Source organism: Squalius cephalus, assembly GCF_949319135.1.
Source record: "Squalius cephalus genome assembly, chromosome: 10".
NCBI classification, from domain to species: Eukaryota; Metazoa; Chordata; class Actinopteri; order Cypriniformes; family Leuciscidae; genus Squalius; species Squalius cephalus.
The window spans coordinates 44,613,348-44,615,347 of record NC_137131.1 but is presented as its reverse complement, the minus strand read 5'-3'; the positions used below and the strand labels follow the sequence as shown (position 1 = coordinate 44,615,347).

General features: G+C 40.5%; 1 protein-coding gene across 1 annotated transcript in view; it reads right to left on the bottom strand.

The window, feature by feature from the left end:
* LOC307165415 (arf-GAP with dual PH domain-containing protein 1) overlaps nucleotides 1–2,000 on the bottom strand; it is a 20,445-nt gene continuing 18,445 nt past the window's right edge. Inside the window, exons 10-11 of the mRNA XM_079883019.1 lie at nucleotides 763–994; nucleotides 1–363 (exon numbers count right to left, since the gene is read on the bottom strand). Coding sequence (XP_079739145.1) covers nucleotides 335–363; nucleotides 763–994 — 261 coding nt within the window. The 3' untranslated portion in view covers nucleotides 1–334. The remainder of the gene's footprint in view (nucleotides 364–762; nucleotides 995–2,000) is intronic.

Sequence of the window (2,000 nt, the reverse complement as noted above, 5' to 3'; positions counted from 1 at the left end):
TCTGAACCATCCCTTTAATATGTGAAGAAAAGCATATTCAGATCCAGAGAATTGGCTTTTCCATGAAACTGAGCTGAATTTTCTCCAGTAAATGTCCATGTGAGGGTCAGATGATGAACTAGTGACTCAATCTCGCCACTAGATGGAGCTTTTAGGACCAAACTGGTGCATGACAAAATTTCAGTTTAGATGAACATGCAAATAATAAAGTTAAAAAAGGTTTTATCATCTAATGATACAGAATCATAGTACAGTGTATGAACAACACAAACGTAAAAACAGACATCAGAAGATCCGCGTCAGAGGTCAGAGGTCAGAGGCGCCGAGCGGTCCATCAGTATTTGTGTTTGAAGTACGCCTCCACTGAAAAACACACGACACTCATGTTTGGTACAGCCACAGGTGTGTGTGTGTGTGTGTGTGTGTGTGTGTGTGTGTGTGTGTGTGTGTGTATGTGTGTGCGTTTGGTTTATATTACATTGTGGGAACCAGCCAGCGGTCCCCATGAGGGGAATGGGTTAATAAACATCCTAAATTATATATTTTTGAAAATGTAAAAATGCAGAAAGTGTTCTGTGATGGGTAGGTTTAGGGGCAGGGGCAGTGTAAGGGGATAGAATATACAGTTTGTACAGTATAAAAACCATTAAGTCTATGGAAAGTCCCCACAAAGATAGTGAACCAGACATGTGTGTGTGTGTGTGTGTGTGTGTGTGTGTGTGTGTGTGTGTGTGTGTGTGCGTGTATGTGTGTGTGTGTTACCTGTGTACTCCTGAGGGCTCATGGGAGTGTTCATGACTGCATTGAAGTGGCTCATCCACTCCTTCTGCTCCGCGTCAGACTCACAGGTGAACAGGAAGCTGCGCTCGGGCGTTTCTATGGTGATGCCGAACTGCCACGCCCCGTTACAGTGTGTTCCCGCGGGGAGTCCGATCGTGACCCGGTACCCCTGATCCCGGTGTCCCAGAAACACCTCGCCTTTAGCAAACGCGTCCTGAACACACACGAGAAACTCTACTTCAGATCTAAAACTTTGGGCCCAATAATGATTGGGACACTTTGAGCTGATCATGTTCTGCTGAAGTGTGTTTCTTTAATTGCTAATGCTCTTTTTACACACAGACTGAACACAATGAAGCATTGCTTGGTGACTGGTTGAGCTAAACTGGTATTATCTAATTGTGTAGTTAAATTTAACAGCTGACAGATATTCAACATAACATGAATAGGAATAATACAAGCTTATAATAAAAATGCAATTTACCAATTGCTGACACACGTTTTCAAAACTAAGTCTCCTTTTTTTCAAAACTCTACACACAATTCTCAAAACTGCACACACAAAATGCAAAACGCCTCACATCTCCTTCAAAATGCAACACTGCATTCAAAATGCCATAAACACATGTCAGAATGAAGCATTTGCATCAAATGGCAAACACTTTTTCATTATAATACATTTTTGGATATACCATGTAAACACTGCTGTGCTAAATCTAAAGCTCTTTGGTCTTTCATAGGCTTATATCTACATTTCAATACAATGTTCTACAGTGAAAGTAATCTGATGTAACAAGTACACTGTAAACACCAATGCAAAGTAGAAACAGAAAAACTGTATTAGGCCTAACATTATTGTTGTTTACAGTAGCATACAACAAAACCATAAACATATGTACTGTAAACCAAAAGTATATTCTTTAGAATACAGTAAATAACACAATTGTGTGTGTGTGTGTGTGTGTGTGTGTGTATGTGTGTGTGTGTGTGTGTGTGGGTCCCAGGGGGTCCCAGGAATCCATTGCTCAAAACAGATCATCTGACCTTTGACCTATTTAGGCCTATAATACAGTATAGCAGTGATTGGTTAGTGATCAGTTAAGCAATTAGTGTTTGCACATGTGAGGAGTGTGTGTGACCTGGTGAATAAGTGTAGCATTTTGATTGGTTGTGTTTGGAAAAGGAAAGCAAGTCACTTCCTGATAGATGTTTGTGTTTTA